We start from the raw sequence: 27,218 nt of genomic DNA, 5'->3' as shown, positions 1-27,218 counted from the left end.
ATATTGTACACCCACGCGGGTATGATATCGTTTTTCGGTGCTCGAGATCAACAACAACAACGACAAAAACAATAACAAAAAAAAAAAAAAAGGAAAAATCCATGCCGAGNAAAATTAAAAAAAAAAAAAAAAAAAAAAAAAAAGGAAAAATCCATGCCGAGGACGAAGTTATAAGATCCCCCGCGTGCGAATATATCGATGATTAATGCACCAAGATGTATAAGTACGGGCAACAGTATCGTACACCGTCCAACTGTCAGTAATCGGTCCGACTCCGGTGTATGTACAATACGCTCATGGGCGACCATTTATGGCGATGGAGATTTCGATCGATGTAGTGCGTACAGCAGCGGCAGCAGCAGCGCAGGTGGTGGTCCGGTCCTCGAAATGCGTTTTTGCGCGACGATCGATACGATCGGTAACTCGCTGCTGCCGCGGCATCTCTGCTGCTTTCTCGATACGCGCATGACCTGCTAACCGATTTGCTCGCGCGCGATACTGCACGTACTGTACGCGCGCACTGCCCGCAAACCGCCCGTCCTTTTTTTTTTGTTCGCACGACGACGACGAGGCCTGGGACTTTCGCGGTATCGTCGTCCGTCCATCATCGGATGTGCTGTTTCGACCTGTTCGTATATGCTGGCGATGAAAGAGCAATTACAAACGCAGGCTTTTTTCAATCATCTATTTACGATATCGGATATCGGCTCCGTGTTTCCGGCCAAAAACTGCGCGCACAGAGGCCTGTGCAGCGCTACACCCATATATACATCATGCAGGACGTGTGTGCTCTTAAAACGTAAAATCGAATATAAAAGTTTACGACAACAATACAACAACGCGTCTCTGAATTTCCTTTGAGTCAGTGGCATTGGGAGGTATTATATACGACGCTTTGCTCGCGAGCGCTGCAATTATCGATCTCGTCATCTGGTTCATTTTCTGACGAGCCAATGTGTGAGTGTATACGTTTCGAAAGGCCTTTACCACTATACACAGCGGCTTACATCCGATCTCTGACTCATCGCCGCGAGCGAGCAGCTCATTATTATACACATGTATCCGTCCCCCCGCGCGAGCACAATTTACACGATTTTATATATACACACATTATCTTAAAGCGCTTAGCAGAGAGAGAGAATTCACTTATGGTATGTGCCGATTGAGCGCATTGCCAAATCTTGAATTTATTTATCAGCGATCGACGAATACGTCCGGTGTTGCGTTATTTATACGCGCCGTGTGGCACATTTAATCGATCGTTTCCTAAATGCCCTCCCCGCGAATATAGTTTTTATATTCGCACATCGAGATACATCGGAAGGAAACGTTTTTGCAGCGCTACTAATCTGTACTCCCGCGCAAAGAATATAATTTCTAACGTGCAGCGGAGCACGTGCTGCTGCAGCCGCCGCGCGCAGGACCAAAGGATAAAACGTATCCTTCGCGGCTATATAAGCTCATTCACTCCTTATAGATACATCTCGCAAACACACACACTCTTACAGTCGCTCGAGCTCTCTTGCCTCTCTCTTTCTCTCGCTCGCTCAGTCTATGGGTTTCCATTCAAGCATTACCGATCTCGAGCGGGGCCCGCCGATGCAGCGCACACACAATATCGTTTCGCGTTGCCCCTTCCTCCTCCTGCTCAACTTTTCTCTCTCTTACTCTCTCATCATCATCCATACGTATACAATCTCTCTCCTCCTTCTCTCAAGCAACAGCAGCAACAGCAGCAGCAAGAGAGCAAAAGAGCGAGTCCGCGCGCGCAAGAGAGAGAGAGAGAGCCCGCCAAGTATATACATACACACAAGATCTTGCATTCACAAAGTCCGCTGCGGCTGCTACCAGAACGTTCAGAACCGCGAGACGCGAAGCACACACATCGTCCTTTCGCTTCTCCACATATATACGGCGTGATATCGCAGCAAAACTAGCCGCGCAACAACACGAGTGTAATTATTTATAATTTATCCTGCACGTACAGCGCCGAGAGTCGAGTGAAGTAACACCGAACGTGATCAAATTTTTTTCTCTTCATCGTCAATTTTTTTCTGTATCGCGTTCATTTATTATTTTCCTCCCCCGCGTACACACGAGTGGTGATTGCATAATTTATTATGTATTTATAAAGATTTGAAATTTGTGCCCGCAGATATTGTAACAAATACCTGCTACTGTAATCTCTGGTGAATTTTTGTGCGCATCGAATTTGTAACGACACAACGAGTGCAGCTTATAAAAATACACGGCAGAGATACATCGAGCGACGACGTCGAGCACACACAGGCCCCGACAGAAAACGAGGTAAATTTTTACACGAATTTACATAACAATGGAGAGACGAGCAAAAAAGAATTAGAATTTCGATAGCCGAGGCCTATATAAAAATTGTATACACAAGAGAGTAAAAGATAGAGAGAGAGAGAGAGAGAGCAAGAGAGAAAAAATCCGTCCTCCTCTCGCATTCCTTCATCGCTGCCTGCTGCCTTTTGCTTCTGCACTGCTGCCGTGTAGTATATATGCGGCTGCTGCAGCACGAGAGTGAACGGAAAGAAAGAGAGAGAGAGAGAGAGAGAGAGGCTAAGCTCGCGCGCATACACACGTATCAGGCCGTGGCGGCTACGGGCACAGGTTCTCTCTATTCATGCATGCACATCGTGCTTATATATATCCAGATTCGCTGCCGCCGCTCGTGGATATGGCTGTTTTGCACAACTTGCAGAAAAGCGATCGTCCGTCCGTCCGTCCGTCCGCGGAGTCGAGAGTCGAGTCAAGAGTATATGTAGAGGATTTATTAGGCGGTCGCGAGAGCGAGCCTTATAACTGCAGTCGAGGCAGCGGCAAATAAGGAGCGAGTTTTGTAAAGCGCTCCGATCTCTTATTGCTCTCCGCGTATATAATACACTCGCGATTGGAGATTAATAACGAAAAAAGCGTCCCAACTCGAGTCCAAATCCACGCAAACTTTTCCTCTTCTTCTTCTTCTTTTTAAATATTATTATTCGTACATAAATCGCCAACACACAAACTTGTCATTATTCATCTCTCGTCGTCGGGCTGCGCTGCGCTATGGAATCTATCTATAATACGTGAATGTATGTATATATCCCACACCTACGCACCGCTAGCGTCCGATCGCGCATTATAATATACGAATACGTGTGTGTCTATGCGAGAGAGAGAAAATGAGAAAGAGAGAGAGAGAGAAACCACTGCACGTCGAGGTGCATAATAGAGCGGCATTGCGCAGCAAGTGCAATTACGTAAGTTAGCACACACACACACACGTATGCATTCGGAGAGTCGCGAGTATTAGTATATAGTTATAGGCCGATCGCCAAAGACACCTATAATATTAGCAGCTGTTTTTCTATAAATATTGTATTATACACGACAATATAACTGCTCGTTGTTTCTTTTTATAAATCTTACTTTGTTATATCTCGCGTACCTATATAATACAACAACATTGCGCGCGTCGGATAATAATATGGTCCTCCTCGCTGTACACAACTGCTGCTGCTGCTGCCAGGAATCCGCGCGCCGTACTACCAGTATACGAGGCTTGGCTGCAGCGCAGCCTCGCGAGGAATTTCGTTTATTGCGCCGATTTTACGACGTCAAGGCGTGTTCGACTCGCGCGGCCTACGAGGCTCTCGCGGCTTGGCTTCCTTTCGCGCCAGGCGTATATATGTAGCGATCTCTGTACTGCTGCAAAACGATCAAACGAGGTAGATAAGACGCGTTAGGTATATGTTTACAGCGTTAACGGCGTTCTCTTCTCTTCTCGCGGTGCGATGTGATGCAGGCGCGAAAAAAATCGACGTGGTACGGAAAAAAAAGGAGCCGCATATACACGTATGTACGCACGACAGATATCTCTCTAGTATTTACCTGCGATTTCGCGCGCGCCTGGAGGAAGAAAATTTATATTTACAGCTTTTACGGGCGCATTATAAAATGCGATTCGTATAAGTGTGTGTGTATACACGCGTATTTACACACGTCTCGAATAGTTTATTATATCTATATGCGTATGCAAAAAAGCAAATAGAAAGTGTGCGCGGCTGCTGCGTGCCCATACTGTATTCCCATATCGAGTGCTTGCAGCTACACGAGACACTCGTGTTTGCGTTGAATTTTCGAATTTTTCGCTAAAAAAAACCGCACGACGACGACGTCGCTGCCATATAACAACAAATCGGATGTAACGTGCGCCGCCGCAGAGAGTCTTGTGTGCTGCTGTGCTCCGCGCGCGTAATTCTTACGAAACGATTGCATAAAAATGTATTATATCGTATTCGTGCTAGACTCGTAAGTAGTAAAACAGCTCGCGTACTTACACACACACGCGCGTTCGTGGAGAAAGTATAATGTAATGTGCGGTGCGGCAGCGAATTTTACGCGCGCCGCGTACTCGTGATTATTCCTGCGGCGAAATGACCGAAGAAAAGTTTACTTTTATAGGATAGCCGAGGCATCGTTAGGTACGCCGCGCATCCAGATGTGTATCCATGCATAACGTCTATGATATAGCCGCGAGGGTTGTCGCGCGCGCGAGATGCAGTGCAGCTCCTGCGACTATATTTACCATAGTTATTTTTTAACATAAAAAAGAATACACGACTGCTGCTGCTGCTAGTCCGCTAATAGAATGTCTCTTCTATGCGCGAAATATATATGCACACAAGACGTCGGAGTTAAAGTGAAAGTTTTCGCCGATAGCTATCGCGCATTGTTGTTGTTGTTGTTGTCGTTGATGCTGTTCCTTATACCTGACGCGTTCTAGTGTACCTTCGACGTATACGTTGTGCGGAAGGACCCGCGGAGCGCACAAACAGACGTATATACGACATCCTACGCACCTATAATATCGTTCATTTCGGCAAATTTATACGTTTGTGGTCGCGCGCAAATGTGCGTATATATAACGTGCAATTATTCCTACCTATAGGTAGTAGTACACGCGGAGCTGCTGCGGTTTTTTGAAAGCGATCCACGTAGCCACTGCCGCTGCGATCTCTGCGGTCGCATAATTCCTATTACATATATCTACGCGCCGGGCGTCAATTTTTTTTTAATATTATTTTTGCCCAATCGCGCGCACGCAAAAAAGCAGTCAAATCGACGAAAACGAAAAAGAAAAATAAACGCGTATATAATTGATATTGCAAAAAAGCAACAATTGGCCGTGCGCGTGTAATGTACTCGTAATAATCGCGCGTATGGCACGGCTCTCTCGAGTTTCTGGGGCGCGTGCGGGCGAGAACGTGAAACGAAACCGCATTCCACCGCGGAGAGTGTCACGGGACGCGTAAAAACACACACACTTACACACTTGCGCGGCGGAGATACATTTGCGATTTACAATCGATGCCTGTCTGTGCCTGTGTCCGTATTATACACTTGGCCGGGAGTCCACCCACTTGTCCGAAAAAAAACCGGTCGCGCCGATCGCTCGTTCGCTCGCTCAAGTGTGTCCCAAAAAGTCAATGCCAAGACTCCGCGCAGAACTTGGTGCTGCGCGCGGGCAGATGTGTTCAATGGAAGAAGAGGAAAAAAATCCTCCTACACTGTTGCCTTGGAATTGAGAAAGAGAGAGAGAGAGAGATAGGGAGAGGTGGAAGGAAAACGTCTCGGGATTAATACGTTACGTGCAAAATATGAATGGGTCGCCTGAGCGAATGCCAAGTTGCTGCTGCTGCTGCTAGGCTTTTTAACGATTCCATCCGATCGGTTTTAGCGCTGCGGCCTTGACGAGGTCAACAGCTCGTCGTCAGCAGCAACACACCCACACGTCCTGTATATAATGCGCGACTATTATTATATTATAGTCGCGAGCTCCGTAGCTCTGATCGCCGATAAATTGCGGCTTATATATGTTACCACTGTAACTTCAAGCTGTAGAACAAATATAAAATCCCACGTGTGCTCCGTCAAATATATCGGACCGATTTTGTGATCGGTACTATACGAGTGTTCATAGGATATGCGACCGAGGTGAACCTGTTGCGCGTATCAAAACCGACTACAAAGAATCGTGATGGTATGTACAAAAGAAGCTCGTACAACAATGCGCTCCGAGAGCGATGTAGGAATTCGCATGTGGCGCGGCGAGCCTTGTAGCACCATGATACATAACGCGCTTGTAAAAAGGCGCGTAATACATTCGTTACATGTGGCGAATTCTCGTACTGTTACGAGCCAAGCACACACACCTATATAACTTGAATTTGTAAGGTGTTTTCTCTTGAAACAGTCGAAACGTCGGTAGCATTCAACACAATGCGTGAGATATAACGAACAAAAATCACAATGCAAAGAAGGTCTCCTCCGATACGGTATAGAGACCGAGACCTCGGCCGCGCGAGCTCATCTTCGTGCCTCTTCGCGCCTAAATTGTATCGAGCGACTCGCGAAATATGTATCTACATTGTCTCGCGCGAACGACCTTGAGCAAATTTAACCGCACACTCATCGCTCTATCTCTCCTTAACGCGCCCATACATTAATATACATTATGTTATATTATATTGCAGGCGCGCATTAGCGTGTGCGTGCACCAAAGCGCAAAAGAATAAAAAAAAAAAACGTTGAAAAAAATACAAAGATGCGTCGTCGGGCCGGGCCGACAGTGAAAGCGATAGCGATCTCGGAGAGCTCTTCTCTCGATACACTCTTGTTCCTCGTGTTTGTCGTGGTTTTTTTTGTTCCTTTCGCATAGCTCGTTCTCGCGCGAGCTTCGTGTATTATTTGCGTAGCAGCAGTGCAAAAAATCATAACTCGCGAGCTCAGGCGGCGTTATACACACGTATTTTTGAGCGATTGCGTAAGTTTCGTCGAGGTTTTTACATTTTTCGTGTTTTTTTTTGCGTTTACTTACAGTATGTGCCTCGTGCATCGGCGTTTGCTCACCGCGCTAATCTAATATTCGGCGTATTATACTCGCGTATGTTTTTTTTTCCTTTTTTTTTGCTGCTTTTCGCGGAAGTCACATAGGTGTGGATGCTTGCACACACGCGCGCGCGACGTAAGTATATAACGCGATTCAGATAAGCCTAAAACCGATCTCTCATATATATAATGTAACATAATATATAATGATAATAATATAAGCATCGTTATCTCGAGGTGGCAATCTTATCCTGGCGCTCGCATTGTGTCCCGCCGCCGCCGAGAGCAGGCAAAAATCCCTTGAAATATATATCAATTAGCGCGCGGCGATGCGCGGGCTTGCTTTCTTCTCTTTGCCTCTCTCGAAGCTTACGCAAACCCTATACCTCGCGGCGGCAACGAATCTCACACGCAAGCTCGTATACACGCGCGTTTGTTTGCATGCCTGGCGTACCTATATCGCTCTGGCTCATCGATTAATTAGTCCCGCCGCGCGTCTATTCGCGCGCGCGCATTGTTGTATACGTACTGTACTTAAAGTTGCACAACAACACAATGTGCCTTTTTTTTCGTTGCCGTTCTTCCGTTTTGCTCGCAAAAATGTGTATGTATACGCGCGGATCTCTCGTTCTCGCGGCGGCGAATTACTATACACCGTATGAGCGCAGCAGCTTGGTGTATAGCATTATTGTAGCAAAGGAGTGGCTGTATATGGCCATATAATAATCCTTACGCATTGTTACGCAGGCAAATTGTTATATCCGAGGAGTGCACGAGGTATACGCTATATATATTCGTGTAATATAATGTATGTATAACATGACGCATGAATATATGTAAGCCAAAGCTCATATACAGCTGACGTCATGCATCGCGCGGCAAAAGATGCCTTTTACAGCAGGCGATCCTACCTTACTTATATAGGCGCGCGTAATTTCAGATTGTCTCTCTTTGCGAGAGCGCAAGGACGAAAAATGCCACCGCATCCTTGTGACCGTTGCATTTATACATATGCTTTTATATGTAGGTTTGGCGGGTCGAAGGTTTCCGACTAGCCGCGACGCCATGGGAAGGACACATTATATAGGTGGCGGCGGCGGACGCGCGTAAAAATCCGATTTATATCGCTCCGATCCGTTACGCTGAAAAAAAAGTGCACTTTGTACTCGCTGCATAGTGTAGCGCCGGTGCATATACGAGCGAGGAACAGCAAAAATGTAAAAAAAAAAGGCATTTTGCATGCATACCTGCGCGACGTCGCTTTTACAAAAGAGTCACGTCGTCGTCGCGTCGTCCAAGGCTGGCACGGCATTCGATGCACGATGTACCCCTCGTATGCACATAGTGAGCAGCCGCAGCAGCAGCGATCATGTATGATTTTTCGTGACGTTTCGACCAACCGATTTCACAAGTATAGGTACACAACAGTGTCGATACCTGCGCGTGGATATATGCATTCATTTACATGGCGCATGGCGAGATTCGCTCGGTGCAACGATCTATCTGTGTGTGTACGTGTGTGTGTGTGTTTACTATGTCGCCGACTTATGCTAATGGAGCGTGACGACGCTGGATTTTTCTCTCTCTCTCTCTCTCTATTTTTTTGTTACAAAAGACACACCTGCTGCTCTCTCGGCGGCGGCATTATTGCATATCGTAATATACCACAGATACGCGATGCACTACGTGCCTGCTGCAGTGCAGAGTATTTGGGTCGTGTCAATTTGCAAAAGGCTCGTCGTCGTCGATCAGCCGCAGCGAGTTCGCGAGCTTTTCAACGAGAAAATCACCGCCGCAGCTGTAACAGAGATCAGCAGGAGAGACTGGATTGTATAAATATCGTCGTGTTAGATTCTTGCCGGACGATCGCATTTGCATATTACCGATCTGCTCGCGAGGCAGCAGAAGTGCCCACAACAAATTAGTATTGCTCCTTTTTTTTCTCGTCGTCCTCTTCTTATTGCAATTATTTTACGACTTTACTTTCTCGGCGACAAAAAAGCAAACAACAACAACAACGAGCAACGACGCCGGCGATGAAGAAACTTTCTCCGCGACATTCTTCTGCTTCGCCGTTGTTGTCGTTGTTTTTTTTTGTTCCCAACCCTTCACGATCGCTCCTTCGTTATGTCCCATTGTCATCGTCCGCTTAAGCAGCAGCAGCCCATTAATCGTGTTAGCTCAAACAAAGCGCGCGCGCGTAGCTCTCGAGGCTTTTCACGCGAGCGCATTACTCGTGTACACATTTTAACAGACTTTGCGCAACGCGTCTACAATATAAAGCCGATTTCATAGTCGAAAACTCGGTTGACTCTCGTTGTTGTCGGCAGGTGCAGCAGCAACGGTCGTTGGATCAACGAGATGCAACATCGACAACAGCGACCACTGGAATAGCAGGCGCGTAGGCCGATGCTTCAGAGCTCGAGGATCCGCTGGAGCGCAGCAGGCTGTAGCGAGGTGGAGCTGGGCGAGTACGCGAAGAAAGCAGCAACAGCATCGTCGTCATGGAGGTGATCTCGTCGCGTCGATACGAGGCTCGGCCGTCGGCCGGCGACTCGCACACGACAACTATTCTAGTGAGTTTGTCATGCTCGTTGTCGTCTTTAATTTACTCATCTTGGCATCGTTCATACTGTATAATGTATCGCTGGTTTACAGGTCGATCCGGACAACTCGGTTGCTACGGTTAAGGAAGGTAAGTACGTGAAAGCACGAGATGTAGACAAAAGATCCTCTCCTCGTTATAATGAGATTCAAGTACACCGTGTATGTACAGCTAAATTTCCATCCTCACGTGTGTGTGCATGTGTTTTTGTCTATTGCAGAGGAATGGGAAACGCGCAAGAAAAAGGAGATCACGACGACGCGGCAGATCGAGACTCGCGTCAAGCGCCAAGTCGTACTGGAGGACGGCGAGGTCGTCGGCGACACCGGGCCCATAGTCACGACCAACACGACCGAGGACGTCGAGCAGCAGGAGCATACGACCCAAGAGGTACGCTACTCGCACACATTTTACAGCTCTCAGAGGAAGAAGTAAAAGAAGGTGATCGCTGATCGGTATCGGTATGCTGTTTTTTTGTTTTTGTTTTTTTGCAGAGACGCACGACCGGCGACGAGCCGCTGAAAGTCGACTGGCCGAGCAACGTCAAGACGGTCGGCCCGGTGGTGCAGAAGGAGCTCGAGGAGACGGTGGTCAAGAGCCGGGAAGAGGTCGAGGAGCGCGTTGAGACCGAGGATCGACAGCACATGGGTGACATCTCCGACGAGGTATGCATTATTATAGCAGCTTTGCAGTGATCCCCTTTCTATCTATATATAAAATGATCATCGTCGTCTTCGCCTTTCTCTATGGTTTGGCTTGGAAAATATTCTCGCGTGCCGAGCACCGCACGGCGCAATAAATAAATCATCATAATATTATAATCTCGTTATCGCGCGCCGGGACGCGACGCAGTATGCATGCATTGTATACGTATTCTTTTTAATGCAGCTCGCACACTTGCCGATTCGTCGCGGTCTATTATTTCTCTCTCTCTCATTTTCGCGTTCGCTAGCGCGTAGCTATTCTATCCCACACCTATATACCTATATCACATACACACACACACACACTCAAATAGGTGTGTGCTGCGTGTTCCTATTGTGCGCGGATAGTCGCATACTAATGCGTGCACCAGATCTTTCGACGCCTATATTAAGTACATGCACCGGCTTTCGCCGCGGCCAACCTTTTTTGAAATGAAACTTACTTGAGATACGTCGAGGGTGTGCGTAAAGTAATTTGTACTGATTTTTTTGAAGGTTCTTTTACGTGGAATCTTTGTTGAACGATTGATTGTTAATGTGTCAGTGAGGATTTATTATTATTTTTTCATAATAATTACAAAAAAATGTAAGAAAATGCAAGCACTTACGTCATTTCAACTCGAATTTAAACATTCTGCTTGAAAATTAATGTTTTAATACTGATTTAGTTTTTGCGTTTCTTGTACACGAAAATTATGATGATTCAATCATAATTAAAGTCAATCCCCGCCGTTAGGTGGCGAGTAACTTCTTTTCTGTAAATCTGCAAGTAGCAAAGTCAAAGTAGTTGCATAAGTCAAAGTACTATTCTGAAGAAATTACTAGTTGAGTTAAGTTGTACAATATATGTATTTGCAAAATATCACGTGATTATCGGTACCACTTGAATTAATACGATTCAATCGTAGCATCTAAGAAACTTTTGAACCTTTAAGAATTGTTTGTGAATCAACACAAATCTCTCAATTTAATTAAAATAGCTATTGCTTTTAATGCGTTTTCGTGCAATCAAAATCATCTGCGAAGAGGAAAAAACCTCCTTTTATTGTTTTACATTAATTGTTACGTAAATAGTCCTTATACCACAAAGTGAACCCGATAATAACTGAGCTACTGTCACGCGTCAGTGGTCAGCTCGTGACCTTTTGGAGTAATTTTTAGATTGCGCAGTGTTCGACTTTGCAGGTCCAAGAATACTCCCAGCTACATGAATTTTGCCGTCGTATCAGTCTCTTCTGTGACACAATTGCAGTTTTTATGACACAGCATCTTCAGCGAAGGAAATGTCCCGCTAACTCGTCGAAATTCTCTGTACATACACGATGTACATACGATCATATGTATCGAGAGAGACGTCGTCGCCGACTAATTTCGATGACAAACGCGAGATGGCTCAAAATATGAACACGCGATCAAAGTGATCAAAGCATTTAGATTTAAGGAGCCCGTTCGTGAAGGGTCATAACTCGTGAAACGCTGTGTGATTTGAGAACCCATATGTCTTGTTCCTATAGGCAGAGTTCTGTTTAGCTAGAAAAAAACGGGAGCTGCTTTATTATATAAACGCCAGATCGCTGCGAATCTTATGCGAATTTCGCAATTCCGACGTCTCGATCGTTTGTAAGCGCGGCCGCGAGTGAGCGCGATCGCTTCTCGATCTTGCTCCGTATACTCGTCGGACTCGTTGAATTATGTCGAATCGCCATTGGCGATGACTAGGCCAGTGTGCTGGCTCGTTAGCGAATTTACCGCGTATATCTATAATAGCATTTAACGATGGGGAATTTCGTTCGTTGTTGCGCCACACTTGCGCGACAACTGCCTATGTTACTCATGTATAGCCAGAACAAAACAAGTACGATGTAAAATAAATAAACAAGACGCGACAAAGATCGAATTTAGAAGCCTCCACTCGAATCGTATATGAAATAGGCATCGGGTGCCTCTCGCGATCCAAATGTTATAATATGCTCCTGCACCAGTCGATCGGTACTCGCGCAAACTTTTATATTTTGCCCCGCGCCGCAGCGCAGCATTCCTGCATTTATGTGTGTGCGCCGCGGCGGTGCAGTGCTGTATATAGGTGTCGGCACGCGGAGTAGCAGCGTAGTAGTGGCACGAATCTCGAGAATGGGTTTATACGCCGCTGCTACTGCTTAGTTATTGTGGAATGCATCGGAGCTATATACAGACAGGACTGTGCGTTAAGCTCGACTTTTCTTTCTCTTATTCTCTCTCTAACGCTAGGGATAACCTTCTTCTTCGACTCGCGAATGATAATACCGTTTCGGGGAATTGAAATTTAATCGCTGCCGCGCGTAAAGCCTCTGTATATTCTATCTACTACTACTACTCCGCACTCGACTCTCGATCATAAAACGCGTGGCTTTCGAGGCTCGATTCGCTACATTACGTTACGTACCTAAGACGCGATCTCGAGATTGAAGCTGTACGTACGTACGTACGTTCGTGTGCGTGTACGCAAAAATCATAGTGAAAGTACGACGCGGTGCGGGCCTGTCTCGTACACCTCAGCACACACACACATGTGTGTACATAATATATTATATGGCGGCAGAAATGCGTGAGAAACGAATTTAAACGCGCGTCGTCGTCGTTGATTTCACCCGCGCAGCGCGCGAGTCGATTTTCCGCCGATACATGGAAATTTTCGGAAGGCACATGAGCGCGGCGCGACTTTCTCGCGCGCGAAATCACAATACTGCACATACCTGTCGCTGTTGCCGCTGAAACTCGGCGCGACGACCTTTGTTCCGCGAGCCGAATAAAAAAAAAAAAAAAAACAGAAAAAAAACAGAAAAGAACTGCCGATATATCCGACGAATGCCCTGCGCGGCGCGACGTATTATTAAACGCCCGAGTTTAAGGCCTCGCGATCGCGCTCTTATATATATACCGCGCGCTTATAATGCGCTCGGGCGCACGATGCTCGTGCGGTGCATGTGTTTATCCTCTCGCTGCAGCTGCAGCAGATCCCTACTCCCCCCCTGTAATCGAGTGCATATACGTGCATATATCTGATATACCCCAACGTGCGCAGCGGCTTATATTCATAAGTATATCATATATATACAGTATATTATACACCCAAGTGCAGGTATGTGTATCGGAGCTAGACTGTGGCCGATACTGTACTATATAGCAATTTGGTCCCTTCACCTCTGCTGTTGCTGTTGCTGCTGCCGCGGCGCTGCGCTGAGCACAGCTATATACAATACTCCGGCGACGACCGGCGAACGACCGATCTCGACCGGCTCGACTTATATACAGTATATATCTCGAAAGTATAGCCAGCGTCCAGACTCTCTCTCTCTCTTAAGCGCGACTTCTTTGCCAGCTGCTGCTGCTGCAACTGCATTCCACTCGCGGACACGGCCTTGTCGAAGGTTATATCCGCGCGCGCGTGCTCTGCAGCGACCGATCGGTGCCGATTTTCCTGCCGATTTTTTGGGTTAGATCCATCGGGATCCTCTGTTTAGTGTACGTCAAAGGGTGAGCTTGTGGAATTTCGGATGTGTCCAGTGCAGTGCTCGAATCCTTTTCTTACATATTATTATTATACGTGAACCTAGCGTATATTATAAGCCCGGCCTATTCTTACGAGCGTGCAGTGCGCGCGAGACCGGTTTTCTTTCTCTCTCTTTTCATCGCGCGGCGCACAATAAGAGTTCTGCGCTGTGCCGCCGCCACCGCCGCCGAGGATTGTTATATTCCTCGCGCGCTCGTTTATCGGGAGGAAATAGCTCGAGCACGCGCGCACGATCGTAAAAAAAACTTTCGGACTTTACTTATATACATTGGCATCAGCGATAAAGGCTTCATTCCGCGCCGCGACGCTCATTTCGTTTCGAGCGGCGCACGCGACTACTTCGCGCGATATCGCGTGTGTGCGTGTGTGTGTTTTGTGCCGGCAAATAGTAGTGTACTCGAGAGTTCAGCTCTTATCGAATCGAAATCGTTGTCACTGTGTTCACAGGCGTACCTGCGAGCGGTGCGTAACAATCGCGACGGCGACATCAGACTGGCCTTGGCCGAGTCGAGACGGCAGCTGGCCGAGACGAGCGGCCTGAGCAAGGGTCCCAGGGTGCTGGCCCACACCACGAGGTCCAACAAGGTCATCGACACGGAGAAGACGCTGGAGCGCAGCGAGCTCAAGCCCGAGGGACAGATCGTTACCGAGAGAAAGACCACCGTCGAGCACGAGGAGGTGAGTGTATTTATTATAGCTCTGTACATAATATGCACATACGTTGTAATAAATGGGACTTTCCCTTTTGTCGCGATCGAGAGCGAGACTGCCAAATGTTATGCATATTTGTAGCTTGCACGCGAGAAAGAGAGCTTCGAATATGGTATTATAATATTCGAAGCTGCAGTATTAGCAGTGCGACTCTTGGATTTGGAAGTCACAAAGTTACTTTCGAACGCATGTGGCGCATTTATTTACGTGACTTATATCCAACACGTATAAAATATTCTATCGGCTGAAATTTTTAAGAAAAGATTAACCATCTACAACCACATATTAGTATATATATCTGAAATTTGTTTTGGTACTTGCGAGTTTGCGATACGCCATCTGTTGATAAAATCGAAAAGCCGCGTAATCAAATTTAAAACCTTTATCCGATTTTTAGCCGTAAAAAAAAAGAAAACAAACAAGAGTGCACATAATCGATGCATAATACACGCGTAACGCCAATGAAAAATCTAATCGCTCGATAGTTTACGCACGAGATTAATTGCGTCGTTGCGTTACATATATATTCAGAGATCGAGCCGAACAAACAAACAACGTCGCGCTCGAATTATTAATCACACAGCTCATGCATCTAAGACGTAAGCGAGCTTATAAGTGCGCGGCGAGAGTTTCCTAGCTGTCGTATGCTGCTGCTGCTGCACAGCCACTTTCTCCGCGATGACATTAGTTGAATTATCATCGTGTACAATATCGCATATGATATATCCTGTATAAGCCGCGAAGAGGATGGCTGCAACACGAGAATCGCAATATCGCATACGGACGATCGCGCGCAGCGGGAGAAACGCTACGGCTGCTGCAGCGCGATGATTGTTTTACGAGCTTTAGAATGTCCGATTGATTTGTTCTCTCTCTCTCGCTCGCGTCTCGTTTGTAATTGCCTTGTATTACAGCGCGTTTACTTATGTGTAACTATTTATATTATTATACACGTTTAGCCGTGTGCCGGCTGCAGTCATAACCCGCGCGCACACCATGGCATGGCAGCCACCACCGCCGCTTGGAGCCTCGAGCTTGCGTAACGATAGGCAAACATTTTCCAATCGAGTAGTATTAGGTACTGCGGCTCCGCGTTATTATTATTATATTATTATTATTATTTTTTTTTATTATTATTATTATTATATGCGGCGAGGAACACGCGACGCTCGTGCAATGCCTTGTGATTTTCCATTGAATTTGTATCCTATATAATAATATCATATGCATGACGCGCGCGCGCGTGGGAAGCTGCAGCGCATATATAAATATATCGTAATCTCGCGAGCATCGCATCATTAGAAAATTCTTTCTCTCTCTCTCTCTCTCTCTCTCTCTCTCGTGTATAGACGTTTTACGTCTATTGTTCTTTGCTGCATTACATAGTGTAATTTTCGTAACGCATCGATATCGAGTACTATATAACATTGGAAATGGAATGAATCGATTTGTTATAAATATCGAGCCAGGCATTTATACGCGTTAGCTCCATTTTTTATTCAAGCTTTTATATGCCCGGAGATTACTCGCATAATTAGGCCTGGCTGGCTGCGGCTCGAGACTGAGCCAGCACTATACGCACGAATTTATGGCCCGAAATAATTATTATTGTATATATATCTGCGCGCGCGTGTTCGTCATCGCCGCAACGATCCGCGCGCAGCTGCTGATGCTTAAGTGCTTTTCGATGTTGAGCATGACAACGACTGTAAATAAAATAATATACACGTGCGTAAACTGCACCTCCGTTAAACATAATATATCGAGTGTCGCTAATTACGCATTATCTAGAATATCGAGGCATCGATGAGCGGAACTTGTATTATTATATTTATCGCGATGTGTATTCGTGCGCGCGACGACGACGATAGAAACCGGTCCACTGTACACGCGCCGTCGAAAGCTCCGCAGTATATACAGATGCTTTTCGCTTTTCACGCCCGCTCGCGCGTGGATAACAATGTGCGCGCGACTCGCGCACAAAAAATTAGAGACACAGAAAAGTAGGCGAGCTCGTTATAAACCGCCCGCCCGACCGCAAGGATAAATCATATAGGAAATGCCTAATGATCGATCGCCTTTCTTTGATCGACGCGAGGAAAACGTATTGCTGTACATATATATCTACGCGTAATTTAACAGAATGAAAGTTGGCCGTATATAACAAAACCGCCGCGCGTACACACACGTGCTGATAAAAAATCGGACGCGAGACATCGCGGCGGCGGCAGCTCGCCGAGAAAGATCTTTTCTCGGACTCTCTCGTATTATATACCGTAACTTTCCAATCGATATCTCGAATGCGTCTCTCTGTCTGGGTGTGCTAAATATTCTCTCTTCTGCTGGGGCTGCTGCTTCAGATCAAGGACGACGAGGCGCCCGAAGACTACGACGGCGAGGCGGCGATCGAGGACTGCGGCGACAAGGAGCTGTATCGCAAGGAGGCCACGCAGCGCTACCTCAAGCGCCGCGACGAGGACCTCGTGGACTACGTGTCGGCGAGCACGGGCGAGCGGCTGGGCCGCGAGATGCGCTACGTCTCCGAGAGCACCGAAGCCGAGCGCACCGGCGACTGGCCGGGCCAGTCGGCCGAGGATCAGCAGACCTTTTCCGGATTGAGAAGCGCCAGTCAACAGGATCGACTCTACAAGAATGGTGAGCCAATGATATGAATCGGATATGCGCATTATTAATTTCCTCTTTTTACTCAATCAGTAATAATAATAATATAACTCTCTGGACTAGCAAAATTTCACCACGCAATAATAATAATAAATAATTCGCGCGAATTTATACTTACTTATACTACCGAGCATACAACTAAATTTACTAATTATATCGTCTTATTTAACGAATTGGCTTTCACATATATTTATTGACAAGATCCGATCCGCAGTAATATAACGTAACATGTAATAATATACGAGAACGAACATTTGCAATCTGTATAATCCGAATATTATGCTCGATAATGAAATTCCGATTCTCTTCCTCTCTCTCGAGTCTCTGTATATTTATTATATAGAAAGTGAGCGTGGCTGTCAAATCCACAGCCTCTCTGCCGCGCGTGTGTGTGTCATTTTTATTATGTAGGTCAGTAGTGTTACAGTGTCGTTGCTGTCCAATTGTGTGTCCCCTCGTAGTTAAATGTCTGTCTCGGTGTGTTGTTTATGCGTATCAATCAAAAATTGTATAATGTGTCCCCTGAAAAATAACTTGATAACTACCCAGGCATAACGTCGAGTTGTGGACCGCCGCCGCCTAGCGTACCACCGAATCACTCGATCCTCAACAACAACAGCAACAATAACAACAACCTCAAGCACAGAATCAACAACAACCACCATCATAGCAGCAGCAACGGTGGCCTGCACAAAAAAGTCATAGAAGTCGTCACGGAGAGCAGTCAGAACGAGAACGTGGCGCGCAAATTCGAGACGTCCAAGTGGCTCGAGAGCCACTTCGGCAGCGAGTCGAGATCGTCGAGCGAATTCGACGAGGAGGAGGACGTAGACGTCCTCAAATCAGCAGCCAAAGACAGAGCCAGTAGTAATAGTAACAATAACACGAGCTTCATCAACGTCACCATGAAGTCCAACAACGTAGCCAGTGTCGAGGTCAAGACGTCCACGAGCAAGGAGCAAAACGTCGTCAAGAACCACAACAACAACAACGCCAAAGTCTCAACAAACAAAGCAGGAGGAGGAGGAGGCGGTTTCTTCCAGGGGATCAGCGAGTGGTCCGAAAGATACCAATCAATCGGTGCGCAAAAGAACAAACAAACAAATTATCGCCCCCCCCCCCCTCTCCCTTAAAACACGTATTACATCATACATACGTTGCAAGGAAAATTTTTGGATCCGTAATTAAACGCGTGTATTTCGAAAAACTGATTCGTCTATTCGCAAACATTTTGTTATTTTATATTAAATTACTTTTTCATCGATTAACAATTCTATATAACACTAAAAACAAAGCAAGCATAACTCGGCTTCACTGAATTCATCGTAACAATTATTTAACTTGCTCTAAAAATGATAACAATAACTTCTAGAGATTACGTCATTGTAATTCTGCAAAATTAACTCGGTCATTAAAAAAGGCGTCAGAAATGAGAGTAAAACTGAAAAAAATTCTCTGCAGCGAAAAGAAAAAGTTTTCCTTGTTGATGCATCCAATTATGTAGTTCGTCGAAACAACGAACCTAATCGAATCACCAAATTTTTCTCATCTCCCCCCTGCAGAGAAGCAAAGCCTGACGCAGACGAAAGCGTCGCCCGTGCCATACTACGTAGAATCGACGGTTCAGCGCGTCAACGGTCGCCACTCGCCGCCGCCGCCACCAACGAGTCAGCATCATCATCAGAGCAGCAGCAAACAGCAGCAGGAGTACGTGAGCAGCAGCAGCAACTACGAGTCGAGAAAACCGCCGCATCCGGAGAGATACTCGCCGCCGCAGAGGCTCGTCGCCGAGGAGCGCACACCTTCGCCACCGCAAAGACGCAAGGCAATGAAAGAACAGGTATGTATCATTTTACCTACATTACGAGATATAAGCTTGACTTATATCTCGTAATGCGTCTTTTCATGCATTTTCGCGGTAGTCCTTAATCTCGCTTTGTTAACTCCGAAAGTCAGCGCTTGCACGATGACATCATATCCAACATGTAAGGTACATTCGGCGGATCGATAGTAATTATGCTCGCGCTTGCATAATATTGAGATTTATGAGTCTTCGGATTTTACGTGTAGAGAAGTTTAAAGAGAAACCCAATAAAACCACTCTAATTGGTCAGATTATTTAGCGGCTGCAGTTTCACGGTCATCGTCATTATATTGATGTTTCATCATTATACGATGTTCCGCGATCTCGAGCCATCTCGAATTTCTCACCTTACGAACGTAATATCCATGCTGTAAGCCCGTTACAATGCCATTATATATTTCTCTAGTTTGCACGTGACGCGTGGGTGCGAACAACGGAGATTTATTTGAATTTACCTTAATATAACGCCTAGATTTTACGTATATTCGAACTAACGAGTTGCTCTTCTTTTGAAGTACAGAACTTGTCGTTTAATCATGAGTCAAGTAAAGTTTTTAGTATACCTTTAAGGACTACTTACGAGATTCAGGAGCATTTATAAATCGGGTGGTTGCTATTGGCCGATTATCTTTCCGCCTGCTCCCCTCTACTGCGACTGGCGGTTATAGCAGCGCGCGAACTCTGCCCTTTGCAACGTCCATTGCAGCAGCGCCAGCCGGCATGTTGTTAACTCTGTCCTGCTCATTCCGTGCGTGTTCGTACGAGCAGTTTGGTCCATTACGACAAAACCTTACAGCGGTGCATAGTTCGCGCTTCTCATAAGTAGTCAGAACACGTTACGACGCCACAGTGCAAACAACAAAGGAAGATCGACTCGACTCTCGAGTGTGCAACAAGTGACTCTCGTTCTAAATTAAACATTTTTAACTCATATTAACGATCGTGTGTTGTGCGTGAGTGCGAAAAATAAAACATGCCCTCCTTCGACGACGGATTCTATGTTTTCGATATCGATAGCGACGAAAGCGTCGACTACAGTGACGAACATGATTACGGAAACAAGAAATACTATGGTCAACTCATGTTGGCGAAATTGAAGAGCTTACCGCAAACGATCAATTGGGAGATGGAAAAAGAGCGACGCGAATTCCTCGAACAACTTTATCCCTTGTTCAGACATTGGAGACGTCATCTTCCTGACCTGCGAGGCATTTTTGGGCGGGAAAAGATGGATTGGCTTCTCACGGAGGATTTGAGGAATTATAAAAACACAAGAGGAAATCTCGTCGAATTTGCAATTAAGACCGGCTACAGGGACGAGCCCGTGATACTCAACGACAACAAGCCATCGTCGCATCGCACCACACCAGTGCATCAGCTGGGTAAAACATGGTTTCCTCACGAAGATCGTATAAAGCCCGGCCAATGGGCCCATTATTTGTTTCAAATATACAACAGATTCGACGTGAATTACACCGACGAGTCGGGATTGACGCACTTTCACATCGCCTGCAAGTATGACTGCTACAAAGTCGTGCGAAAATTCCTCGAGTTCGGCCAGGATCCCAATTGCCTCTGGTCAGACACAGGTGACTCTGCGCTGCATTTGACTTCGTCAAGAAAAGTGGCTGAATTGCTGTTAAGAAGTGGGATTAATCCGAATTCAACCAATAAACAAGGGATGACTCCTCTGCACAGTATTTGCGACAGATACAAGAATGATGACTTAGTGAAAATATTTTTCAAGATAATCGACAAAACACAGCAGACAGTACAGGTCGATGCCCGAGACAATTTAGGTAACACGCCATTGCTATTAGCTCTAGACCACGGCAATGAAACGGCCGCCAAATTTTTGCTTAGAAGAGGCGCGATCCGAAATTATCTAATGCAAAGGGATGGACATCTCTGCACTTTATTTACAACAGAAGCTACAACTGTGGCTTGGCAGAGCTATTCTTCAAGACCATTGAAGACATCCAGCAGACGGTTCAGATCAACGTCCAGGACAAGATGGGTAAAACGCCATTGCACTTGGCCTTCCAGCATTATGGCTCTTACTGTGACAAGAACTCGGGAGAAGGACTGCTACGACGAGGTGCCAACCCGAATTTGGCTGACGAGGACGGATTGACTCCTCTGCACATTATTAGCAAAAACTGCTACACCGACGACTTGATTAAGATGCTATTCAATATCAGCGACGAGCAACATCAGTCGGTGCAAATTGAAGCCCGGGACAATGAGGGTAATACACCATTGCACACAGCTCTGTTCCACCAGCACATGGAGGTGGCAAAATTTCTGCTGAGAAGAGGCGCAGATCCAACTGCAACGAATCTAAAGGGATTGACACCTTTGCATGTTATTTGCAAAACAGACGATGACGACGGATCGGTGAAGGAATTTCTCGAGATCTGCGACCAAGTCCAAAAGACGGTGCAGATCGACGCTCAAGACAATTTGGGTCGGACACCTTTACAGTGGGCTGTGGTGACTTTTTTGCCGGATGCAGTCAAAGCACTCTTGTATCATGGCGCCGACTTGTCTAGCTTCGTTTTCCCCACTGCGAGTTTTTTCAACGAGGGACAAGGTTTGCAGTGCGACGATTGTAAAATAAAGCTATCGTCTGGCCTGCTTGCCATCGTCGAAAATCTTGAAGAGGCAGGATACGAGTTGAACCGAAGCGACGCTTTGACGATCATGACATTTTTCGCTTCGAATCGATATTTCCAGACGTGGGTGGATAATGAAGAACATTATAATGGCGAAGAGTTCAAGGACGAAGTGAAAGAGATTATGATAAGAGAGGATGATCCGAAGCTGTTGCTTCGCGACCTGATGGAGTTACAACCCGAAGAGGCGGAAGAGCAAGTCACGTATATGGACTACTTCTTGCTCACCAGCATGGATGATTTTATATCTCTGTCCGAAAAGTCTCGCTATGCTTGTGCCGAGCATCTGTGCGAGATACTAGCGAGAGGATTTTGCCGACAATGGGCGCTGGAATTTCTATTGACCCTTACGAGCAGCTACCGTATGCCGATAGTATGCTGCGAAATGATCATCGACCAACTGAAAAACAAAGAATTGATGAATATTTGTTTGGCAACCTAAGACCCATGTGATGATAAAATTTCGCAATCGTAAAAATAACTGCAACTCAGAAAAAAAAATTATTATAAGAACAATAATAACTTTGTACTGTTGGTTAAGCTTCAAAAGCTCTTCGAAATATAACTGTATTAAATAGTGAAAGTAAAATAAAAGTTTAATTTATTCATTCACTTGAATTACTATTGTTTGTTTTTTTTTTATTATACTTCAGTTTTTCATCTTCCATTTCCTCAGTCAAATCAGGCTTCGACGTTGCATCTAATTTATCAAATTGTTACATGCAGATGATGCGGTCGGAGCAGCGCAGCTACAGCCAACACAACGTGGTCGACTCGGGCTCCACACTGCCACCGCGTCCACGTCGCGGCTCGGCCGATCGTCAGAGTCCACCGGTGCAGGTGATCCGCGAGCGCACCGCCAGCCCCGTGCAGGTCGTGCCGGTGCCGGTGTCCACCTCGTCGTCGTCGCACCACCGTGTGAACAGCCCCGTGAACTTTGTCCAGCGCACCTGGGAGTCGCGCAGCCGCGACGAGCGACGCAGCGGCGACAGCAACAACAGGAGGAGGGCCAGCGTCGAGCGTCGCGCCACCCCCAAGAGATACGACGAGAGCCCCGACAGAGCGACGCGCCAGAGAGCCAGTCCGGAGTCGAGGTCGCCCAGTCCGCGCGATCACAGACCGACCAAATGTGAGTATTGTTACAATAGTCGACCATAGCTGAGTCATATGAACGTTAACTAATTGTATTTTTATTTCTCGCATCGCCAGCTCCCAGCCCGAAATCCAAATTCGGCGAGTCGTTCCGCAAACTCGTGGGAAAGCTGCGCTCGGGCAGTAGCGAGCGCAAGGCGACATCCACTTCCAATGGCAAACGCTCGAGCAACAACAACAACAACAGCAACAATCATCACAACGGAAGCGGCTCCCGAGAAGCCGACGAGGGCTCTTACCTTCAATACAACAGCGTCGATCGCAACGTGCCGCTCGGCAGCTACTACGAGGACGGCTCGTTGCGCAAGCCGCATCCCGACAGGCTGCCCAAGTCGCCTCGCGTCCCCGCCGGAGTGACCACCGTCAACGTCAATTCGTCCAAGGACTCGATGAAGCGCGACGCCAAGTACAGAAGCCCGAGTCCCCGAGTCGACTACATTCGCAGCCCGAGCCCTGTGGGCAGCGGCAGCGGCTCCCGACACCACGAGTCCTACAAGGAGTCGCGTTTCGAGAGGAGCGAGATGACGAGTTCCGCCGCTCCCAGGGGGGTGGTCGATTACTCCCGCAACAGCCCGGCCAGGCACGACTCTTATCGCGAGACCAAGGTCGATCAGCTGACGAGGAGGAGCCCGAGTCCTCGGCACTCGGAGTCGTTCCGCGAGGCCAGATACGATCGTAGCGAGCAGCAGAGATTGGACAGAATGAGAAGCCCGAGCCCGAGGCACGAGGCTTATCGCGAGGCCAGGTACGAGAGAAGCGAGATGAGCAGCAACAGCGTGCCTAAGGTCGATTACGTGAGGAGCCCCAGCCCGAGACACGAGTCCTACCGAGAGCCAGTGGTCGCGAACATTCCAAAGGTCGACTACGTCAGGAGTCCGAGTCCTGCGCGTCACGAGTCCTCGTACAGGGAGGCCAGGTACGAGCGCAGCGAGATGAAAAATTCCAGCCAGTCGCGACTCGACAAGATCAGCAGCCCGAGCCCGAGACACGAGCCGTCGCCTTACAGGGAAGTCCACAGCAACGACTACGCGAGGAGGAGCCCGAGCCCACCTCGCCACGAGTCAACCTACAGGGAGGCTCGCTACGAGCGCAACGAGATCAACAATCAGCGACTCGACAGGATCAGAAGTCCGAGTCCCAAACACCGAGCTGCGGATTATCGCGAGTCGTCCAGAGTCGCGCGAAGCAGCGAGGACAGGATCGACAGCAACAGATACGAGCCTCGCGAGAGCTCGAGGTATCCCCGCGGCTCGCCCAGTCCCAAAGTACCCGAGTACGCGACTCCGATCCGTCGGCTCGATCGTCGCGAGTCCGCCAGCAAGTACGATCGGCTCGAGTCGACCAAGACGACGACGGTCCCGGTGGCAGCTCCGAAGCAGGACTACCGCGAGTCCAAGTACTCGTACGAGCGCAGCAGCGAGACCAGCTTGCCCAGGCCGGACTACAACAACGGCCGATCGGCCAGTCCCAGGGTCGAGATCGTGTCGCGGCCGAGTCAGGAGTACCACAGGACGAGCGAGGCGAGGCACGAGCAGCAGCAGCCGCCGCTGCACAGATACTACCTCGGCGAGGATCCCTACGGCAACGTGTACGAGAAGAAGAAGGCCTACAGCAAAGAGGCCAGCAACAGCAGAGTCCATCATCATCGGGGCAGAAGCAACGCCGATGATCAGTACAGGTACTGACTCCCCACACCTCTACCCACCTATATGCTCTGTCTTCTATTATTAGATCGTAGATGTGTCCATCGAATGTATGAATTACCGATCGCCTATCATTATGTGGGTTATTTCTCTCGTGTGGTCCTGTATCTGTCGAGTTTTGGCTTTTTGTAATATCTACTATTTTTTTTTTTTTTTATCGAGGACATTGTGTACGTACATTATTATTACATATAATGATCGTTACCTTAGATTACTCTTACCTTTTTTTTTATCCATAATTAGTTTTACATTACACATTTGCCTAATCATTTGCCTGTAAGCATGTAGTGCCTCGACATAGATTTCCATTATTCTCTCTTATATCTCACCAAGTAGAAAGAACTTTTATTTTATTATTATAACAAATAAGTTAGTTGGTAAAATATCGATCGATCAAGCGATCCACGCCAATGGGTTTCATTTTTACATATTATTTAAGACAAGAGATATTTTAACCATTGTTTTTTTTTATTTCCATGTTATTCAACAGCTATCATAAGAGCCAATAGAGTATCGCAAGTAAAATGAATTAATAATTTTTCGATATAATAAAAAGCAAATTCTGTGTGCCTGCGGACAAGAGATATATATTTATGCAGAAAATACAATGTATATATTCCTGTACCGCACACGTTATTTTATTTTTACCTTTATCATAATCGTTAACGGTACTTTTTTATATAAGTATACGATATACATAATAACAGAAATGTACATATTGACGGTACACGTGAGTCTATTTTCAATTTTTTTAAACGAAATGATAACAAAGAATTTACATTAAAAAAAAAAAAGGAAAAAAAGATAATAATAAGTAACTGAAAATTGTATCACTCTGGTTTTTTTTCAGAATTTTGTTCAATAAAAAAACTGATAAGTTGCAAAAACAATCGATTACCTTGACTTTTTCACCTTTATCTACATTACCTCGATGTATCATATAATGTTGCTTTTTGTTTTTACAAAACTTACTTGTTATAAACCAAACTTACTGTGCTGAGTTGATTAACCCGTTCACTAATATTCTTTAAAAAAAATTCGTTCATTAATAAGTATATGTGTGTATCGTAATATCTTTATGTGTTCATGGACATATGCTAAAAACTGTATTATAGTAGACCAGGTCTCTTTCTCTCTTTGTGCGTTGTGTATAAATGTGTATAAATGTAAATTCGCCGTATAAAATAATAATGCTGCCTCTACTCATAACCGCTGTATGTATAATAATACAATAAAAAAACTGCTTGACAAGTGTACTTGAATGCGAGCTGTAAAAAATGCCGTGTGTAAGACAAATACGCCCGAGACATCGGAAGTTTCTGCTTGAAATTTTTCAGTGGTGGCGGTTCCAGCACACTCGGTCGCCTGAGCAAGTCCACGAGTCGCTTGGCCAGCGAGACCATGACCACCACGTCGTCCTCGTACAGCAACAGCTCCCAGACGCTGCCCCGCAAGATCCACCATCACGCCTCGAGCACGAACCTATCCTCGACCAACAACAACTCCTCCTCTAAACAACGCCAACAAGCCTCGAGCAGTAGTCGTAGGTTCGAGTCTTTCTCCCAGGAACAGCAGCAACAACAGCCGACCAAGAGGTACGGCAGCATGGTCAATATATCGTTTCGCAACAACGTCAGTCCGCCCAAGACCACCACCACGCACTTCGTCCAGAAGACCATCAGCACCGAGCCGCCACCATCGCCGGCCAAGGACAAAATCTACAAGTCCACCCTGTCGAGGAGCAAGAGCTTCAACGTCGAGATCGCCGACGACGGCCTGGTCAGTGCGCCCAAGAGCGCCGGCTTTACCAGCGACAAATTCATCAATATAAATAACAACAACGCGAAGCGCGACGACGAAACCGATTCGTTGGAACGATCCAAGAGCAACGGCAGCAAAGTGATCAACAGTAGTAGCAGCACCACCACGACCACGACCACGAGCAGCAGCTCCAACATAAGTCGGAGCAACAGCACTGCGGCCAAGGTGACGGTCACCACCAACACCAGCAACAGCAGCAACAGCGGACCCGCGGTCGTGGCCAAACCCCCCAGGCCGTTGAACAAACTGGGCGAGACGGCTCCCCTCAAGAGTCCGGGCCTCTTGTCGAGCTTGAACAGTCGCAATCGCGACCAGCTTCCCAACTGGGCCACCAGAAATACTTGCGTTAAAATTTAATGTTATATTATCCTATAGATTGAAATTTTGAGCGATTTCAAGAACTTTTTTTCACTGTAAGTTAATTTGCACGTCGAGTATACTACTACTTACCCATATAATATAATATATTGTTGAATGAATAAAAAATTGCCATATATAACTTATACATACATACTGCAATATGCATGTCTTTGTTAAAGCTTTGTTAAATGTGACATGGTTGACAAAATAACGAAATGCCTCTCGGATGTAATTAGGCAAGATGCATGAAATTTTTATTACTGTATACGTAAATATATAATATTCTATACGCACATCGTTTGAGTACACCACAGATTAGAAAAAGACTTCGTTTTTATCCTTACTTGAGAAATTTTATGAAACACTTGAGACTTGTTGACAATATAATTTTATATTTTATATATTAATGATAAACTCTTCTTTTTTTTGTCATAAAGAATATTCGAGCTTATATAATAATAATTATAAAAAAGTCGTGTTGTTTAATTCAATTT

General features: G+C 46.3%; 1 protein-coding gene across 3 annotated transcripts; it reads left to right on the top strand.

Moving 5' to 3' along the window:
* The first annotated feature begins 1,868 nt into the window (after window positions 1–1,868).
* Window positions 1,869–27,149, top strand: LOC106654985 (serine/arginine repetitive matrix protein 2-like). Of its 3 annotated transcripts, XM_014375169.2 has the most exons (13): window positions 1,869–1,955; window positions 2,156–2,307; window positions 9,228–9,473; window positions 9,556–9,592; window positions 9,723–9,892; window positions 9,997–10,167; window positions 14,204–14,434; window positions 16,828–17,122; window positions 17,699–18,229; window positions 18,712–18,989; window positions 22,415–22,817; window positions 22,898–24,518; window positions 25,881–27,149. In XM_014375169.2, the coding sequence occupies exons 3-13, from the start codon at window positions 9,402–9,404 to the stop codon at window positions 26,719–26,721; spliced, it is 4,650 nt and encodes a 1,549-aa protein (XP_014230655.1). In that variant the 5' UTR covers window positions 1,869–1,955; window positions 2,156–2,307; window positions 9,228–9,401; the 3' UTR covers window positions 26,722–27,149. The 3 variants fall into 3 exon arrangements, with proteins under 3 accessions (XP_014230655.1, XP_023314287.1, XP_023314286.1); XM_023458519.1 differs by lacking the exon at window positions 17,699–18,229; XM_023458518.1 differs by lacking the exon at window positions 1,869–1,955 and having other exon boundaries at window positions 2,034–2,307.
* The last annotated feature ends 69 nt before the right edge of the window (window positions 27,150–27,218 follow it).

This window comes from Trichogramma pretiosum, unplaced genomic scaffold, assembly GCF_000599845.2.
Source record: "Trichogramma pretiosum strain Unisexual culture from Peru unplaced genomic scaffold, Tpre_2.0 scaffold46, whole genome shotgun sequence".
In the NCBI taxonomy this organism is placed as follows: domain Eukaryota; kingdom Metazoa; phylum Arthropoda; class Insecta; order Hymenoptera; family Trichogrammatidae; genus Trichogramma; species Trichogramma pretiosum.
This window is presented reverse-complemented; position numbering and strand designations above follow the sequence as displayed.